The 17,479-nt window shown below is 40.0% G+C and overlaps 1 protein-coding gene across 2 annotated transcripts in view; it reads right to left on the reverse strand.

Annotated features, from left to right (window-relative positions):
* Positions 1-695: 695 nt before the first annotated feature.
* POLD3 (DNA polymerase delta 3, accessory subunit) overlaps positions 696-17,479 on the reverse strand; it is a 52,173-nt gene continuing 35,389 nt past the window's right edge. For both annotated transcript variants that reach the window (XM_058687773.1, XM_058687774.1), the window contains exons 9-12: positions 16,414-16,520; positions 8,880-8,992; positions 7,650-7,725; positions 696-3,101 (exon numbers count right to left, since the gene is read on the reverse strand). In XM_058687773.1, coding sequence (XP_058543756.1) covers positions 2,899-3,101; positions 7,650-7,725; positions 8,880-8,992; positions 16,414-16,520 — 499 coding nt within the window. In that variant the 3' untranslated portion in view covers positions 696-2,898. The remainder of the gene's footprint in view (positions 3,102-7,649; positions 7,726-8,879; positions 8,993-16,413; positions 16,521-17,479) is intronic.

Consider the following 17,479-nt stretch of genomic DNA (forward strand, 5'->3'; position numbering starts at 1 on the left):
TACCTATATCCTCTTGTGTCCAGGTCAGAGGCCTGACACATGAGTAGACACACGTTTTCATGTATAGTAAATACAGCCATCAATGAACCTCACTTTGTTTCAATAGAAAAGTATCTACTCTCTCTAAAATTTTTCAGAATATAGAACAAGTATCTTCCACCTTTGATCACACTTCCCGCCAGAATGACGACTTTCAAAGTAGAAATCTGGCTCATATCCTTGAAAACGTTTCAGGAAGTTGGTGGCTGACTGCATTTCTCACACCAGGAAGGAAGCCACCATTTGCAGAGCACCTATGTGTTACAACTGTGCACCAAATTTAGGCTGCATGTATACACTTCTTCAGTCTTGACAATCTGTGGTAACTTGTTTTAGCTCTATTTTGACAAAGAACCTGAGGCTTAGAAATGTGCCCAAGGTCACATGGCTAGCAAGTGATGAAGCCAAACTAACACAATGTGCAAGATCAGGACTACATTTTCTCCTAAATGAACTAAAAAATGATGTTGGCTGAAACTAAGGTTTCCCACTGGGTTGAAAAAATGATGAAGGCAGCAAATGACTTGTTCATCTCAGACTATGGGTGTGCAGTTTTAACAATATGAACTCAAAACCAGCCTTGTTCCTGTTCAGGGTTTGAATAATTGCACACACTGCTGCCGTCCTGTCAAATAACAGACTCATCAGACATTCAGTTTGAAGCACTGTTTTAAAACAACTTCTCAAATTTATTTAACTCATGTGGATAACATGGTAGAGTTTTGTATAAAAAGGAAAAAAAAGGCCACCACTCTCTCCCTCCTAAGCCTTGCAGACAGCTGAGTTCAGGCAGCATACTGGGTGTGGTGATCACAGGATTTGCATTATCCTTTCAAAGATGGAACTCCAACTACCACTGGAGTTTTCCAATTCAAAATTCAGTTTCACTAGAGAGCCCAGCAGAATTAAAAAAAAAAAACACAAAAAACTAGATTGTTGCTTTTTTAATTTTTCCAATTCTTATTTAGAAAAATTACTAGAGGCAATGACAAAAATTACCATTTAAAAGATCACTCTCCAGGGGCGCCTGGGTGGCTCAGTTGGATAAGCATCCGACTTTGGCTCAGGTCATGATCTCACGGTTCGTGGGTTTGAGCCCCGCGTTGGGCTCCATGCTGACAGCTCAGAGCCTGGATCCTGCTTCTGATTCTGTGTATCCCTCCCTCTCTCTCTCTCAAAAATAAATAAACATTAAAAAATTTTTTTAAAGATCATTCTCCAGAGGTTTTTTGTAAAGGTAAGTCCAGGCTTTCCACCCTTTTACATTTTAAAAAGAAAGAGGGCTGTGGAATACGTCAACCTTTACTCTGCTTATGACACAAAGCGTCTGCCTTCTCAAGTCCTAGACGTAATGCCAGGACTCATCTCCCAAACTTCTGGTCTCAATCAAGTCCATGGGGTGCCTGGCTGGAGAGCCCTGGATGATGGCTGCTAAATATGTTCGTATGAATCCAAGGTCAGTTAGAATCCTAACCTTAAACAGTAGGTTTACTGGATGCTGACTGCATCATGACATACGCAGGCTAAGTCAGACGTCCCTCGTCTGTCAGTTGTGAGTCATGCCAGCAGATGAGCCTGTGTTCTTTCCCTACAGCTCACTGTACCAGATTACTACCTCACCACTTCGATCCACCAAGGTCACTGTCCAGCCATCATGAAAATCACTTAAAAGTTATCAACAGAATAGATGATTTTCCATAAGCAACAAATGAGAATGTGTTACTTGCTGTTTAGTCCTACTAACAACTCAGTCTCTCCACCTTTCTTGGGCAGCCTCTACTTTTAGGCAAATGGGAGGGTTAAAATACAGAGGAGCAACATCTGTATAAAAATGTGTGCTTTATTTCTTCCTTGTTACCTTCCTGGAAAATTGCTGTTTCTGAACATTCAGGTTCCTTGAGAAGGAGAACTTGTTCTTAACTGTTGTACCCTGCATACAGAAAAGGCTTTCTCTTTTTAGCCTCCATTTCATTGCCTGGGTTTCACTCTCTAGGTACTAACAGCGGGAAAGGGAGAAAGGAGGAGACAAAAATCACAAAGAGCAGCGTAAAACATGCCCTGTGTCAGCAACATGGCAAGGCCTCTACTATCGTCAATGCTGACACTAAGTAATTTCTGGTGGAGATGAATGCATCATTACATTTCTATTTGTGCTCTGCCCGAGGCTTTTCCCTACCTACTAATTGCGAGTGAAGGTCGAGAGAGCTTTTGTGAAAGGGGCAGAACATAAGCAATGTGCTGGTCTGTAGCCAGGTGTCAGTGTACTTTATAACGGAGGAAGAGAGGATTAGAGGATTATAGGGAGATTTTTGTTTCAGCCTTTAGTCCAACAAAGATTTAAAAGACTTACAGAAAATGGCTTCACATAGAAGTATGGTAGTGGGGAAGGGATTATGGGGAGAGTGGTAAACACAGCCAGTAAAATTCAGGGATAAATGAAGACCCACACAAGTCCACAGAATACAAAGGAACAAAGAAGAATACTTCTTGAGCCATAAGTGCTCAGGACACAGGATTGGGTAGGGACCAGTGAATTAGCAACTAAATGGCTTCAGTGATAATTCTGAAACCTGTTCCAATTTATGTTTGGAGTGGATTCTTCTCCAGAACAGGTCAAGATTGTGCTTAAAAAAATGTCCTTAAAACACAACAGCTTCTTAAATATTCTTTTGCCTCTTGCTTCCAGGTGATTTCCCTTTGGTTAAAAACCAGAAACAGTATAAACCTCACAGGATGGAATAAGTCTTTTGATACAGGCAAGGTGAGGCACAGGATGAACTTACACAGTAAGTGAGAGTCTGTCTGTCTTGGTCTTCTCCCTTGACCACTCCACGTCTCTGAACTAACAGAGAGGGCAGTTCACTTCCTCTGGAAGAAGCCAGTAATGGATACTTGTCTGTTGGCTTTGCCCAGAGCAGCAGTCCCTTTCTTTGGGCCCTTTCGTTCTTCTTTGGGTTCTTTTTTCACCATCATGGCGGAGGGTCTATGTACGGAGGAGGTCTTCATCTTAAGCTCCTCTTCACTATCTGTGCAGGATTCACTCACATAGACTTTTTCAGTCACTGGCAGAATAAAAAAAAAAAAAAAATGGGAAAGGAGTGGGTCGAGTCATTTAGAACACTGTTATTAAGAGAACGAGATGTCTTGTTCACTCCAATTCCTTCAGACCCTCTGATCAAGGGAGACCCTCTGATCAGCTCACCTAATACTGGAGCCTTCTCCCACTGGGAGATCAGATCAAGCCACCAATAGGAACTATTTATCTTAAACTCATACAGTCTCTAGTTGGGGCTCAGAGCCAACATTTACCCTTACTGTCTTGCTGCTATGTCCCATGCCTTTTGCCCAAATTCTGCATCTGGGTCCTGGTCAGTGCTAGCTAACTTCCTGAACTCTACATTGAACTGTCTGTATCTCAAATACCCACTTCTACCTCCATGCTTTGACTGACTTCTTCAATCTCACTTCCCTGACCCACAGTGCCTGCCTATTTCCTTCCACTGCTGCTTTTCTGGATCTTAATCTCTGCTCTATTCTCCAGTCTTCATCTTGTCTAACCAGGTTCACAGTCAGGGGCCCTCCTGGCTGGCTATATCCTGACATCACGCACTCACTCTCTGCACATCCTAAATACAAGAATTGCCGATTACTCAATTTTTCAGTTCTTAGTTCTAAATGACCCAACACTTACTAGTGGTCTGCATTGTGAAGATAACTGCCCCAAGCAAACTCAATCACATAACAAACTTGACTGTTTTAAGACAATGATAAAATGAGAAACAAAGTTACCAATTCGCTTAATGCCCTGTCAGCCTGTCAGGCAAAAGGCATACTTTTGCCTTTTCTTATACCAATAAAATTCACTGACCCCCTCCCCCTTTGAAAATAATTTTACCAGTGAGCAGTCAGTATAAGGAAGCTGAAAAGGGCATAGGCACAGACAATAACTTCCAACAATGATGTCACAGAACTGATGAGGGTCTCTGAAGAGACCTGCTGTATTACTGCAGCACACAAACCAATCATGAGAAACAGTACAATGCCACCTTCCTGTGACTTTAGAGAGCTGCAGCAGCTGTATAACCAACATCTTCTACATTCTTTCTCAGCTTTCCTGGTTGCAGCAGGAAGATGAAGAGTAAAGGAAAACATCTCCTCTTGGCTGAACACAGTAACCTAATATGCATCATAAATGCTCAAACGATTAAAGAACATTTTTGTCCTATTAAAGAACAATAATAGTTTTAAGCACTTAATTAGCGATTAAGAACAAACTACTCCAGAGGCAGTGGCTTTGGAATCAACTATATCTGCATACTAATATGTAGTCTGCCATTTATAAATTCTCAAACTTTTGATGTGCATCAGGATCACCTGCAGGGCTTATTAAAACAGATTGCCGAACTCTAATTCCAGAGCTTCAAATTCAGTAGGTGAGGGATGGACCTGAGAATTTGCTTTTCTAACATGTTCCCAGGGAATGCTGATGCTGCTGGTCTGGGGACTATACCTTGAGAATCATTGTTCTCTCCTCCCCTGTAAAATGGGAGTAACACTGCCTCACAGAAGGTATGGATGCACCTAGTGATCTTATTAGCAAGTACCCATCAATGCTGGTCTTTCCCTTCACAAAGGCAAAGCCATGCTGGAGGTCTGTTGCCGGTAGAGCATTCCTTCACCATACCCATCTAATCCCATTAAGAGTACATAATTAACGGTTCCCTCACTAAGAGTTCCTAGGATTTGTCATTACTTTTAAGAGCCTAGAATTCACTTTGCTGATTCCTATCAACTTAGAGGCTACAAATCACTGAGAAGCTTTAAATATATATATGTAGATATATATATTTACATATATAAAGTGTTCTCAAAGGCCTTACTACTCACCTGTGCTCCACAGACCAGAGGCATTAGACTCTCCCATGATTTTATTAGAAATGCAGAATTTCAGGTCCTACCTGAGGGCCTACTGAATCAGAATTTGAATTTTAGCAAGATCTTCAAGTAATGTGAAGTTTGAGAAATGCTGCTCTAAGGTACTTAGGGAATTCCCATGGCATACCTATTAGTTCAGCAATTATGATCCCTGAACACTAGCCCAATCTCATCGGCAACTTGAAACGCATTATGCAACTGGATTATTGGAACAAACTTATGAGCTGCTATTTACTCAATATCTCAAATTAGGGAAGTCTGAAGAGCCATATGCAGACATAGAAAAGAAACAACTTACTACTAGTTGGTGGTATAAAACTTGCTCCTTCATAAGCTATACTTTGTATTCAAATGGCAGCAGGTCTATAATGTAAAACTCCAACATCAATTAGCTCATTACTTCATTACTTATTACTGAAACCACTGGTTGTCTCATTGCCAATTCTGTGCAATGCATTGCTTGGGGGAGTTAAAACCAGTCAGGGCAACACCAACAAAATTTCTTAAGCAGCACACTTAGTATACCTCAAGAGCTAAAAGAAGAATTTCTATATTCAAAGATTTAGTTACTTCAAACTGTAAGACAAAGGAGATTTCAACTTAAAGATACAGAACCTTTATTTTAACTGAGTAACATGCAACTTTTCTGGGCTGCCATTAAAAAAAAAAAAAAAAAAAAAAGAGCCCAGTTTACATGGATAACATCAGAATTATTCTCCACTCAATGTTTTGCTGTTAGAATTCTAACTTGTCCAAAAGTCTACCCCACACTAATCTCAGGGGCCCAACTCCTCAGTCCCTGAAGCAAAGTCACAGAAAAGGAAAGATCAGTTTTGAAAACCCCCAGACCAGCTCTCATCCAGCATAGGACAGGACAAGCCCCCTGTGCTGGTACACTTGGAACAGTCCAAACAGAAAGGAAAGCACAACTCCTTTGTTGGTAACAGGAGCCAAGATTCATTAGGTTGAGCTTGGACTACAAACCTTAAAAAAAAAAAAAAAGTGCTATGTGAGCACGGTTTTCATTGTTGCATCCAAGGCTCTTAATGGTCCTGTCTGGAGACAGGAGTGTAAAAAGTCCACATCCCATACCTGGCCAAAACTTGAGTACTGTGTTTTGAACAAAGCAACGGGTAATTAGCCACAAACTCCCAGTAAATGCTCACAACGATATATCTGACATTTTTGTTTCGGGGTAGAAGGAGGGAAAAACTGGCACTGATGCCTTTGTCCTCTTAAATTTAAAACAAAGAAAAAGTAAGAACTTCAATAGTAAATGCACATATTATCACCACTAAAACCAAAAGGCTTGAAAAACACACTATTAGAAGACTGAAAGCAAACAAAACAAAATACAAAAAAACAACCCTAACTCGAAGTCCAGAATTCATAGGCTCACAAAAAATTTGGCACTGAAAAGACCAATTTCCAGTGTAAGGAATTTTATTCCCCGATAATATACTACAATTAAAATGGCACAGGCCTGAGGTGCCTGGGTGGCTCAGCTGGCTGAGCACTGAACTCTAGCTCAGGTCATGATCTCCTGGTTTCTGGGTTCGGGCCCCACATACGGCTTTGTGCTGGCAGTGCGGAGCCTGCTTTGGATTCTGTGTGTTCCTCTCTCTCTGCCCCTCCCTCACCTGCATGCTCTCTCCTAAAAATAAACATTGAAAAAAAAAATCTTTAAAAAAAATGGCAGAGGCCTTTTCAGAGGAGTGGAAGGTAGGGAACAATGGGACAGGGTTTGCACTTATTCTAACAACCACACAACCTAGGAAAAGTAGATTCTTCAGAATTGATCAATCTTTTTAAGATGAAAGTTTGAACCAGAAAAGGAGAGTCAAGAAAGGGAAAAGATACTTCTTTAGGAGAGCAGGTGCCACAGGAAGGGAGAAACTACAATTATAGGCTATCCAACTAACAAGAGGTTTCCAAGACTAAGCCCACAAGTCTCTGTAAACACAAAAAGTACCAGGATCAGAGCATCCTATTGGCCTGCAAGTGTGAAAGCCCCACAGAAGTTTGAGTCAACTGTGGAAGGGTAGAACAAGCTTAAACATGGCTGAAGAATTCAACCTACAACTAACTGAAAAGCTAAATTCTAATACCCCTCTAGGTCACCATAAAAAGCACACGTTTTTATCTAACATGACTTACAAACGGGAAACATGAAGTGATTTGGAAGAGTCAAACCCCTCTGGAGAGATGGGACAAAATACCAAGAAGACTCCTGACACTCTCTTCAGAGTCTAATCATCAGTGGGGGCTTCCTTTCCACTGTTCAAATGTGTAAAACAACCATTCTAGAAAAAAAAAAGTTTCTCAATGTCTAACAACATTTTATGTTGGTATTATGGTTTCCGTATCAAAAGTGCCTTTAAATGTTACCTCACCTGAATTTTCACAACAATCCCGCATATAGGCAAAATGGATATTTTACCTCCATTCCATACATCAAGAAACTCCCTACCAGAGGTGACAGGACTTTTATCCAAGACCTCAAAGCTTATTTCTACAGGATGTGGTCCAAACAAGAACCCATGTTCTGCCTTTTGTTGTAGTGTTCTCTACTCTGCTACTCAGGGTGTGTGCCATATTTGGTGTGAGTCATGTGCACATTCAAGTTTGAAGCACACTGCTCTGTAAGAGATCACGGAGCCAGAAACTCTTCTTACCTATGCAGCCTTCCTCATCCACAAAGGTCTTAGACTTCAGCACCCGTTTTCGTTTTCTTTTTTCTCCATTTGAACTCTAAAAGATCACAGGAAGATCAGAGGTTACAACATTCAGTTGATCAATGACTCTATAGAGAAAAAGAACAAGAGCTTTTTAATCTACAATAATCACCCTCCAATATTCCATGATGATAAAAAGTTGAATGTGAAACTCTATCCATTTCCTTTTACGGACCAGTCCTACTATACAGACAAGTTACATTCCTATATATGGAAGCTTGATGTTTAATGCTTGTAAGATAACTGTGATCATTCAGGCAACAAACTTTTGGTAAGCAGTGCACCATGGTTAAAAAGACCAATAGGACAAGGACCTTAGCGGATGAGAGAAGCGAGGAAGACAGACCACAGCAATCCACTGTGGTAAGGGCTTTAATGGAGGGCTGTGGCAGACATTATGGAAGTACACAGGAAAGCTAAATCAGATGAGAGGTCCGTGGCATGTACCCTTGCTGTAGATAACTTGCTATTTTAGCCTTGATGCTGCAACATTACCCTTGTCTAATTTAGTCTCACACAGATACTACTAATACCAATTTCCTTTTATGTTCAGTGGTCTTTCATCCCATTTTCTTGTCAGCTAATGAGGAAATTAGTGCAAAATTTAAATGACAGTCTTAATACAATGAATTAAAGGAAAACTAATAGTTGTAAAGGAAAAAAAAACCTTGTTAGCACCTTTCTTCTCAACTCTTCATTATCTACACTAATAGACAAAATGCAGCTGAAGACCATTGAAAACTATATTCCCCCATTTATTGCCAGCTTTTCTCACGCTGCCCTTTTCCAGAAGTTTCTGAAGAACAACAAATGTGCATAAGTTGTTTGTTCACTCTATTTCCCAAACTTTGCTCTGATGCAGGCAAGACCTTACTTTGCAAAATTCCAACAGGAGTTGGGTAACACAGCAACCCTGATGCTGGAGGTCATGAAAAACAAAACCACTCCCAGGCCTGACCTCTGCAACCTTCCTGAGATGCACCCTATAGCTGAGCTCTCACCGCAGGTGAGGAGAGGGAATGTCCATCCTGTAGTACCTACAGAGAGTGGAATGAGAAAAGAGCCATCTACTGGTGTCCCTGGACTATACAGCAGTGGCCGGTTCAGCATAGTTTCAGGTCCTTGGGAGGTCAGACACATGGAAAGGCAACCATCCCAGTAAAGTTTTACCTTGACAGAAGGAGGCTCTGGTTCAGTCTTAGGCACTGGTTCAGGAGGTGGAGAAGCAGGAGGAGGTGGGGATGGTGACTCAGCTTCATAATCCCCAGGAGAGTCTGGTATGACTGAAATAATGAAACAAGCTTAGCTAAGAGAACTGTGGCACTATCTGGTACAACGCCTTCTCTGGTGACTTTTTAAACGTCTGTATCCAGCAAAGGACATTTTGCAAGCAGTAATTCATGACAACCAAGGACTTTGCAGTTATAGATCTTTAAAATACACATTTTACTAATTTTATACAAAGAAAACCAGAGAATTAAGAGTTATTAAAGCTGGAATAAACCTTAGAGATTATCTTAGCTAAACCTTTTATTTTGTAGGAAAGTCTAAAGTTGTTTTATAAATATCCACTGATCATCTAACATGTGTCATGTATTCCACTTACAATTGTTTCATTTATCCTCATAACAACCCTAATGGACAAATATTATTCACACATTACAGTTGGGTAAAAAGAGGCTCAAAGAGGTTAATTAACTTGCCAAGGTCACAGGGCTTACAAATGAGGCAGGAGGTTTTAAACCCAAGTCAGTCTGATGCCACAGCCTTACCATTCCAACTATTCTGTGCTGCCTTACCATTCAGGGCCAGACATTTTCTTTTAAGATTAAACAAACAGATATAATTCTCAGATTATATCAAATGTTCCATGCCAGAGTCTTCATGACTATGATCCAAGGATTATCTGCAACCACCTGAGATGTTTATTAGACTGAAATATTCCAGCTGATGTTAGGAGCATAAACTTTGGAGGAAAAATCACCTTTGAAACAGTCACAATTATAGCTCTTACAACTAAGACTGGCTTACTATTTTGTATGGGAATTATTTCTAGTGATTGCTCACTGATGAGGCTTGTTTTGTTGTAGTGAGAGTAACCGGAAAAATCACTTTTGGGAAAGCAATATTGCTCTGGAAGTGGTATCACCCGAGAAGAGAGCACCTCCAGAGGGATTCCATCATTCCTGAACAGTTCCAGAAATAGTGGTCTTGGTATAAGGCCCATGAGAGGGGGAAGTGAAAATCCTCAGCTAACCTACGGCTTAATCACCACAGAGAAACTGCTGGTAAAAAGACTGGGTAGTTGCTTAGCCTCACCTGCTCCCTGAATCTCCTGGCTGTATTCAAATTCTTAGCACAAGTCTTGGATCTGAAATTCTCCCAACTGATTAGGTCAGTGTTAAAAATTATGACAGTGGAGGGTTCAAGGCCAAATGACCTAAAGAGGTGAAGCAAAACAAGAGCCAGAACGAAACAATAAATTATACACTTCAAGTATGAAACGGGCCCCAAAACTTTATAAGCTCTGGGAAACAAGAGTCAGAAACATATGAGGAAAGTGGTCCAGCTAGTAACCCAGCTCTAGGAGAATAGAACATGATGGGAGCTCAAGTAAGCAAGAGAAAAGTTAAACCACAGAGCCAAGCTCCCATTTCTTTGAAGGTATAGCAATTAGGAAAGCTGTGTCACATGCGTTACAGGGGCAGGAGGAAAGTTTACACAGTGAGGAAGCCAAAGAAAAGGAATTTTGAGTCCTCACAATAAATTTAGGAGTTTTCATTCTATTTCCACTTCTGTAACCATGAAGACACTTAATCCTAGTGGCAACCTCTAAGACCCCTGTCACTGCACCGTATACAAGTGTTTATCTAGATCCTCCTCTGACTCTAACCTCCATGGAGGCAGAGACACGACAATTTCCCTGGCACTGAACAAACAGTAACGATACTTTTAATAAAGGAAAACAATCATTTTTGGAATTTGGGATGAGGGGCTTCTAAGTCAAGGAAGAATCAGCATATATCTCCCCCTCCCTTCCACATCCACCCAAAGAGACACATTACAGTGATGACTAAGGAATGAAATGCTGTAAACCTGCCTGCCACTCCTATCCCTGCCATAACAGGGAAGAAAGTAGAAGAGGGAGCCAAGAACTTGTAATGAATAAGAATTTTCAACAAATCCCCAGAAGATGGAAGGCAGATGGGAGAAAGGTGACAGGAGAAGCATCAATTACATTGAGTCCAATAGGAGAGCTTACAATCTATTACAAAACTTCTATTTTATCTGATTTTTCAAGTTGTGTATCACTTTAAATTTTTTTAAATAAAGCATTTTGGGGCACCTGGGTGGCTCAGTCGGGTAAGCATCTGACTCTTGACTTTGGCTCAGGTCATGATCTCACAGTTGTGAGATCGAGCCCCACGTCAAGCTCTGAGCTGGGCATGGAGCCTGCTTAAGATTCTCTCTCTCTCCCTCTGCCCCTCCCGTGCATGCACTCTCTCTCTCAAAGAAGTTTTTAAAAAAAATTTTTTTAACGTTTATTTATTTTTGAGAGAGAGAGAGAGAGAGAGAGAGAGAAGAGGAGACGGAGACACAGAATCCGAAGCAGGCTCCAGGCTCCCAGCATAGAGCCTGACGTGGGGCTTGAACTCACAAACTGCGAGATCATGACCTGAGCCAAAGTCAGTCACTTAACCGACTGAGCCACCCGGACGCCCCACAAAGAAATTTTTTTTAAGAAAGGAAGGATGGGGGTGCGTGTCAGGGTGGCCCAGTCAGTTAAGCATCCAGTCCTTGTTTTCAGCTCAGCTTCAATCCACAAACTGTGGGACTGGACCCCACATGGGGCTCTGTGCTGACAGCACAGAGCCTGCTTGGGATTCTCTCTTTCCCTTTCTCTCTGCCCTTCCCTTGCTTGTTCTGTCTCAAAATAAATAAACTTTTAAAAGAAAAAAAAGGGAAGGAAGGAAGGATACAGAAAACAACTAGAATTTTCTGGGCTTTACAAACATTAATCATTCATTCACATAATATCCCCCACAAAATCACTGTTACTATTATTTCTGTTTTATATAACTGAGGTTCAAAGAGACTAAAAAAAATTTGGCCACATTCATATGCTAGAATCCGTATGTGTCTGATTTTCCATCAAGGTAAATATATCCTCGACATACTTTTAGTGACATAAGCATAAGGAGGGTTTCATACATTGGTGTATTTTAAATATATTTATAATGAATTTACAGCTTTTCAGATGAAAGGTACTCAAGAAGTGCAATTTAACACTTACCCCAGGACAGCAGAATAAGAACTGTAGCAAAACTAGTTACTAGCAGAGTAACCACTGTTTACCAGAGTGCTATGGCAGAGATGGGTCATTTTGGAAATCACTCATAGCTTCCTAGGAAAATTTATAAACTACCTATCTTAACCTAAAAAGGGTGGGGTGGGGGGGGGTCATTTGCTTAACATTCTCCATAAGTAATTTGCAAAAACTGAAAATGTTAGCAAAAACTTAATCAGCTAAAACTATTTCTTCCTAGCAATATATTTTTTTAAATTCTATCTTAGAGACAGAGCACAAGTGGGGAAGAGGGAGAGAATCTTAAGTAGGCTCCACACTCAGCACAGGGCCCAATGTGGGGCTTGATCCCACTACTCTGGGATCATGACCTGAGCCAAAATCAAGAGCTGGGCATTCAACTGACTGAGCCACCCAGACGCCCCTCTTCCTAGCAATGAATACATTACTCTTAATGGGATTTCTATCTGGGTCTGGCTTTTTCTTGCTTTACAAAGAGAGTATGTAGAACTGCTAATGGTGCTTATGACTCTGCCAAGAAGAGAAATAAAGGATAAGTCTCTTGGGTGGAGAGTTAAAGATATGAAGTTGAAGGGAGTTTTCTGAGAGAAGAGACTGCTGTTAAATACTTATGGAACACGTCAATAGAAAAAGTGGGGTGAGTAAGAAGAAAACCTGCTATGTCAAGCAGTGTCCTGGCATTGCTGACGTATCTTATTTGACGTTCATAAAAAGTCTACACAGTGTGATAACATCCCCATTAGAGATGAGGAAACAAGGAATTGAAGAAGTTAAATAATCTGTCTCCAGTTGCACAATAAGTGGCAGAAGGTTTTTTATTTTTAAAAAGATTTTTTAATTTACATCCAAGTTAGCATATAGTGCAATAATGATTTCAGAAGTAGATTCCTTAATGCCCCTCACCCATTTAGCTCATCCCCCCACCCACAACCCCTCCAGCAACTCTCTGTTGGTTCTCTATATTTAAGAGTCTCTTGTTTTGTCCCCCTCCCTATTTTTATATTCTTTTTGCTTCCCTTCCCTTATGTTCATCTGTTTTGTATCTTAAAGTCCTCATATGAGTGAAGTCATATATTTGTCTTTCTCTGACTAATTCCACTTAGCATAATACCTTCTAGCTCCATCTGCGTAGTTACAAATGGCAAGATTTCATTCTTTTTTTTTTTTTTTTTTTTACGTTTATTTATTTTTGAGACAGAGAGAGACAGAGCATGAACGGGGGAGGGTGAGAGAGAGGGAGACACAGAATCTGAAACAGGCTCCGGGCTCTGAGCTGTCAGCACAGAGCCCGACGCGGGGCTTAAACTCACAGACTGTGAGATCATGACCTGAGCTGAAGTCGGACGCTCAACCGACTGAGCCACCCAGGCGCCCCAAGATTTCATTCTTTTTTATTGCTGAGTAATACTCCTTTGTACAGATATACCACATCTTCTTTATCCATTCATCCGATGGACACTTGGGCTCTTTCCATACTTTGGCTATTGTTGATACTGCTGCTATAAACATTGGGGTGCCATGTACCCAGTTAAGTGGCAGAAGTAAGATTTAAACCCAGGTCTGTTTTACTCCAAAGTCCCTGTCATTTCTTCCACTTCTGCTGCTCATTTGCTAATTTCCAGCTGAAGACAGCATATTGAATAGCATATATTCAGTGTGACAGGAATAAAATGGTAATAGATTAGAGACTGTGTAAAGGTTTAAAATAAAGGCCCTCTAGCTTTGAGATGAAGAAGAAATTCAGGAATAAAATGGCAAAGGTTTGCAAATTTAGTCAGATGCTAAAAATTATTCTGCCAGATAAAAAATCTGAGAACCTCTCATTTATATTATCTATTATTATAGGTTGTTCACCTCTATCACATTTCTTCTCACTTCTTTCTAAACTAATAACCCCACTCATATTTCTAATCACCCACAGGTATTATTTTTGTGCACTAATGATCAGAACTCCAGAGAATATTTCAGAAATATGTAATGAGTGTTTAATCAACCACAGTAATTCCCTGACTTAGAGCTGACTCCTTCACTGGAGTATCTAGTTTACCTTTTCAAAGTACATTAGGTTGATGGCTTGAAAGCCTTTTCCAGATTCTTCCCCAAATCCTTTTCCTGGTTGGAAATAGGGAAGACAATTTCAATAGCACAGTAATATTCCTGTTACTTCCTAATTATTTTCCCATGTATCTTCATGGAGTCGCTTCTATTTCCTTAATTCTTAACTTGATGGCTCTTGTTTCAGCCACACACTTGGGTATCTTCCTTTCAGGTGTCTTAGTCAAAGCATTTTGATAAATGACATGGAATGAGTATATAATGACAGCTCCTCTAGGATGCTCACAATGCCCTATCCCTACCTATTCCAAAGAGTCATTAAAAAAAAACAACCCACAGCTCTGGTGGGCACAATACCTCTATAGGATATCAGAGCTTATAAACTCCTACATCATGACTGGTAGGATCTAAACCTATGGAAGAGTCAAAGATATACCTACATCATAGATTTAACTTCCTTGTACAATTTCTTAGGTCTGTTCATCTCTTTTGTATTACTGTCATCTGTATATATAAATGGCTTTCTCACTCATTTGTACATGTACAGTCACTGAGTTGCTTTCGGGGTGCCTCTGTTGTCATTTTCAATTCTTACAGAAATTTCTGGTAAGAGTAGAGCCTAACAAGTTTATTTTGTCCTTTACCAGCAGAACAGGTTCCTTTTCCTGCATTCATTATTCTTCTTTAATTTCTTTTAGCATCTGTTTGTTTGTTTTGTCATTCTACCTTCATCTGATGCTGAATTCCTTTGGAGTAGATTTGCCTGACCCCTCAAAATGTTTTATACCCATTATGGCATAAATTCATAGAGAATGGATTATAGAAACTCAAGCTTCTCACCACCGTTCTCAAAGCAGGGTAGAAGTCATCTGGCATAGCAGTTTGACCAAGGCATCTTTCTTGTTAGCCTCATCCTCTTTTTTTTTTTAATGTTTTATATTTATTTTTGAGACAGAGAGACAGAGCATGAGCGGGGGAGGGGCAGAGAGAGAGGGAGACACAGAATCGGAAACAGGCTCCAGGCTCTGAGCTGTCAGCCCAGAGCCCGACGCAGGGCTCAAACTCACGGACCTCGAGATCATGACCTAAGCTGAAGTCGGACGCTTAACCAACTGAGCCATCCAGGTGCCCCAGACTCATCCTCTTTCTATATACCTTCATTTACACAATTTGGGAAGAGATCTTGGCTCTTCGAACACCTGATATTCTTTGAAAAGGCATATGAATTTTCCAGGTAAGAATCTTGCCCTTATTCTGTTTATCTTACAATAGAGCCCACAGCATAAAACCAGAAGGGTCCATAGTATCATTCCCTTTCAACAATGATACTATAGATTCTCAAACTTAGCATGTTTTTATTTATGTAGCGTGGAACACCATATCACCAACACTCTTGATACCTACAATATTACCTGTTTTAAAAGATTCACATGAAGGTAGCCAAAGGAATATCTCCATTTCATTTTTTAAAAAGAAAAGCTCTTCAGGGCACCTAGGCAGCTCAGTCAGTTAAGCTTCTGACTTTGGCTCAGTCGTGATCTCATGGTTCATGGGTTTGAGCCCCGTGTCAGGCTCTCTGCTGTCAGTGTGGAGCCTGCTTCAGATCCTCGGTCCTCTCTCTTTCTGCCTCTCCCCCGCTCACACTCTCTCTCTCTCTCAAAAATAACATTAAAAAATTAAAAAAATAAAAAAGTAAAAAAATAAATTAGAAAAAGAAAAGCTCTTTGATAATATACATAATAATAATCCTTATTCTCTTTCCTTTTATGTTAGTTACTTTGCTAAATTACCAAAAAACAATGGTTCTGATCAAAAAGCGAAAGCAGACTCTAATGGTGCTATTGTTTATCTCTCAATACTAGAATTACTATTGTCATTGTGACCTGTAATAAATTACTTTTTAACTCTGTGAGCGTCAAAGTAAGAATTGACCCCTGCTATCAACTAAATGTTTGTGTTCCCCCAAAATTCATATTTGAAGCTCTAACCCCTAACGTGATGGTATCTGGAGGTGGGGTCTTTGGGAGGTAATTAATGGAATCAGATTACCACCCTTATAAAAGATGCAAGAGAAACACTTTCTCTCTCTGCCATGTGAAGATATGGCAAGGAGATATCCTACAAACTAGGAAGAGAGCTGAGAGCTCTCACCAGGAACTACAATCAGGCAGTGCCTTGATTTTGGAATTCTCACCCTTTAGAACTGTGAACAGGACAAATTTGTCCTGCTTAAGCCATCCAGTCTATGGTACTTTTGCTATAACCCAAGTAACGGAGACAATGACACTAGCCAAAAATTAATAGCAACCTTTCATAGCCCACCTTCATCTTCACTGCTATCAGACTCAGGAAGTTTGATTCTTCTCCTCTTTTTCTTCATACTTTCAGTTTCTTTTGTCTCATCATCAGATAACTCCATTCGCTTCCCCCTGTTGCCATCCAGGAATAATTTAATCATGTTACACAAAATAAAAATATAAGTATGCATATGCTACTATGGGTCTTGCTTCATAACTCCTGGTCTTAATTCCAGAGGATAGAAGAGTCAAAGTAGACCAATAAGGATTCTTTTTAAGGATACTCTGTTGACCACAACTAAGTCATTTCATGGGGTGACCAGAATGAAACATTTTTCTAGCTCTCTATATAGCTCGCTGGAAACTACTTACCAGCTCATCAATTATCATTACAAATTCCTTCTTACTTTTCCTACTGACCTTTCAATCATTCAACAAGCTTTAAATAAGCAGCTACTACATACACAGGCTTTTTGCTAAACACCGAGGATGCAAAGATGAAGAAAATACTGTTATCAAGAAGCTCTGGTGGGAGAAATAGATATAAACACCACCAAATGTAAGACAATGTGATAAATACTACTGGACAAATAAAATGTTATGGGACAAGACTCTTGTACGAAAACTAAAAACTAAGGGGAAATTCATCAGGTAAAAAGAGGGAGACAAATACTTTAAAGAGAAGAAAAAAAATGTGCAAAGGCACAGACATAAGACCTTAAGGTGATTCTAATGACATAATAAAAAAAACCTAGACTCCATCTTAACGTAGTTAGCTCCTCTGGATACTCTATCACACTATTCAGATATGTATAAAATGTGGTTTTTATCTTCAAGTAACTTATTCCTTATGTAACTTTATAACTTATTTTTCTACCTCAAGCTAGTAAAAGACAAACCCCAAATAGGTAAAAACAAACAAACAAAAAACAACAAAAAAAGATAAAGAGCAGAAATTAATGAAATAAAACAGAAAAAAACTAACAAGGGTAAAAATTGTTATTTTGGGGCAAAACATTAATGAAATTGATAAACCCTTCCATAAGACTGATTAAAAAAAGACAAAACAGGGGTGCCTGGGTGGCTCAATC

The sequence above is a fragment of the Neofelis nebulosa genome, chromosome 10, assembly GCF_028018385.1.
Source record: "Neofelis nebulosa isolate mNeoNeb1 chromosome 10, mNeoNeb1.pri, whole genome shotgun sequence".
Classification (NCBI taxonomy): domain Eukaryota; kingdom Metazoa; phylum Chordata; class Mammalia; order Carnivora; family Felidae; genus Neofelis; species Neofelis nebulosa.